General features: G+C 33.3%; 1 protein-coding gene across 1 annotated transcript; it reads right to left on the reverse strand.

Annotated features, from left to right (window-relative positions):
* Positions 1-856: 856 nt before the first annotated feature.
* Positions 857-2,918, reverse strand: LOC129290069 (FBD-associated F-box protein At5g44490-like). The gene is made up of 4 exons (XM_054926779.1): positions 2,688-2,918; positions 1,710-1,859; positions 1,553-1,623; positions 857-1,103 (listed from the first exon to the last, which is right to left on the reverse strand). Exons 1-4 carry the CDS (start codon positions 2,916-2,918, stop codon positions 857-859), a joined length of 699 nt encoding a protein of 232 aa, XP_054782754.1.
* Between the last annotated feature and the right edge of the window lie 225 nt (positions 2,919-3,143).

Genomic DNA, 3,143 nt, shown 5'->3' on the forward strand with positions numbered 1-3,143 from the left:
AGCGTTGTCATATTTCATATCAACCAAATATATTTATACTAAATATGCATAAGTTTAGTTAAAATTTTAAAATTCAAAATCTAAAAATAGAGTAACTTTAATGTTGATTTAGATGCAAGGGGATTTCGATTCAGATCAAATCCACAATTTGGATTCATAAAAATTTGGAGAAATTAATCCAACCATATTGTATTATAATTTTTTTTTAAATTTCAAATCCTTATACACTGTAGTTTTCATTTTCATCTTTCACTTTTTTTTTAATTGATAGACTTCTTTTCACTTTTAGTTTTCTTTGAATTTAAAATATTTTATACTATCCAACAAAACTTTTTACATATATAGATTTTAAATATGATATTTAAGATATAATATTTTAAATATTTTTTTGATTCCACTCATATAAAAACCACATAAAATATAAGCAAATTATTTATGAAATTTGAAAATATAAAATTTTTTTAATTTGGATAATTTTTTATTTAAAGTAAAAGATATTAAAATTTATATTAAAAAAACATGTACGACGCGCGGAATCTAAGTTTAGTCATCTTTTTCAAGAATGATTAATAATGTGATCTCTTATATAGATTTTAGTGTATACGGATATTATGTGTAAAATTAAAATATGAATGATGGAATACCAGATCCTAAAAATCTTATCTGAAACAATTAGTAGAATCAATTAAATTTAAAGCAAATCACAAAAAATGTAAAATAATTAACATGAACGACCAAAATGAGATCAATATGGAAGACTACATATCGTCAAACAAATAGACAACAATTGACTGCGCTCCTGGGACATGAACATAACATGTTCTTCATGTCATACTTGGGATATTTTATAAGATAATCAGTCATGTGAATAATGGAAAAGATCCTCAAGCAATTTGCCTTCTTTAAAATAAATCTTGAAAATTGAAAACTCAGTTTCAGTGGAACTGAATCTGCGAATATAGATTTCCTTCAAGTTTGACAAATGACATTGGGGATCATCAACTAATGGTTCTTCCATTATTTGTTTTTCAACTCTTTCAAGCTCCAGAATTTCAAGTTTGGGACAGTTTCGGAGCCACTTTAATCTAATATCCATGGGAAAACTGCACATTGAAATTTCCAATTGGTTAAATGGCAGAATTTTGGGACGTCATCCACTATTATTTAGTAATATTTCCGAACAAGGAACACCAAACCATTGTGAGCACATGTTTTGATCGAAAGTAATAACAGAAATTCAATTACATGTCCATGTAATTCATATACGGTTAGTAAAGTCACTATAAAATCCCCATAAGCGTTGTAAACATTCAAGATTCTCACCAAAAGCACAAATGATTGATGTCCCCGAAGTTTTGGGACTTCATAGTGTTTTTTTTTTTTTTTACTTTATCAAACCTTTAATATCAATCTGAGGAGTGTGACATTAGCGACAGCTTCCAATGGAACTAGAAAGTATGGAACATTTGCCTTGACCAAATGCTTAAGCTTTAATTTGAATTCAGCAGGTATCAGGTGATCATGATGACAAAAACACAAATCTTTAAGATACAAGTCTGGAAGACGATCAAAACATGAAGAAAGAATCATTGCCAGAAGTTCAACATCTGGAAATAGAACCCACTGCAAATGCAAGACCTCAAGTGAAGGAAAATTAATTCACTATAATTGCATCCTTCAACTTTATGTTGGCGACACCGGTGGCAGACGTGTATAGTGAACTTCTGATTGGTTGCTTGAGTCGTGCCCGGAAGGACACTGTCCTTAAGAACTATTCCGGCACACCCTTCGATGTCCGGCAGTTCCCTACGATTAAACAAGCACCTCCTCGACGGAACGAGGGAATAGAACAACGGAGACTAAACGTAAGCACAGACGAACATAGAAATAGGTTGATTGAGGGAGGAAGAGAGAACCCCGAAAACTCAAAAGGCTTGTGTTCCGCTCTGTCTGCACCCATGGCTATATATAGCCCAAAGGTGGACATGAACGTTGAGGGGGTTACCACCGAATTAAAGGCTCGGTTACGCTATCATAAAAATTGTTTAAAAGCTTGTCTGGAAACACTTGTCTGGAAACATTGGGGTTACACAAACGTATGTAAAATGCATTTAACCTCCTGTCTGGAAACGTTGGGAAGACAAACATTTATAAAATTAATTTGTTTAATGATCAAAAAACATTCTTGGTTTGATTTCAAACTCTAGATAGCCAAAATTTGAGTTTCTCCGGCAAGCCAAAATAATTATTTATTTTGTAAAAATAATCCGATAAAAGGAACCCACTACCTCTTGAACTCACGCGCAGGGGGGGCGAATCGGCTGATTTCAACTGCGATTGCCCTGAGTTGGCCTGTCTCATGTACGCGAGGCCACTTCTCTTCCAAGCTCATTTTACTAGCCCACTTTATTTCTTAGTATATATATACTAAGAGAGTCTTTCTTTTAATCAATGTGAGACTTTGACACACACACACTTTTGACACACATACAACACTTTAAGACTCTAAGGGAATTGCAACTCAAAATCCTATAGGGCAATGTCATATAAGCCCTAAATGGAAAACATATATAGCTCCATATGCTCAACTTGGCGATTTATAATTCCATAAACCCAAATGTTGGTATTCTCAGAGGAGACGTAAAATTTGTTACAGATAAGACGAAACTTTTTGATGGGTTTAAAACCTCAATCAGGCATGATTCTATGAACTTAAACAAGAAATCATCAGAACCAAAGCTCGTGTCTTCAAAATCAAGAGTGCTCACTGAGAACCAAAGTCGATGCCATCTCTTGTCCACGAGGCACATGGCAATGGCTTGTTTGGTTGGAAGAAAAGAGAGAATATGCTCAAGTAATGGATCTTCTAAGTTATTACTCCTATCACTTGCGATGTGTTTGGCCACTAATTTTTCCATGACAATAGATTACCCTTGACTTCAATGACCCTTTAATTTAAAAAAAGAAACTTGATTATTGCAGAAAAAACCTGGCAAAACAAAGAGGAAGATGTGAAGTCAAGAAACATATATAAATGATAATCAATTGAAAAGAGGAAAAATCTGACTATGGGATATACTTATGAACAGATGCTAGTATCTATACAATTAGAAAACCATCAAACTCAAGGTCCGGTTTTGGTT

This window comes from Prosopis cineraria, unplaced genomic scaffold (assembly GCF_029017545.1).
Source record: "Prosopis cineraria cultivar Desert tree isolate PC_DT_omini unplaced genomic scaffold, ASM2901754v1 PC13, whole genome shotgun sequence".
Taxonomy (NCBI): Eukaryota; Viridiplantae; Streptophyta; class Magnoliopsida; order Fabales; family Fabaceae; genus Prosopis; species Prosopis cineraria.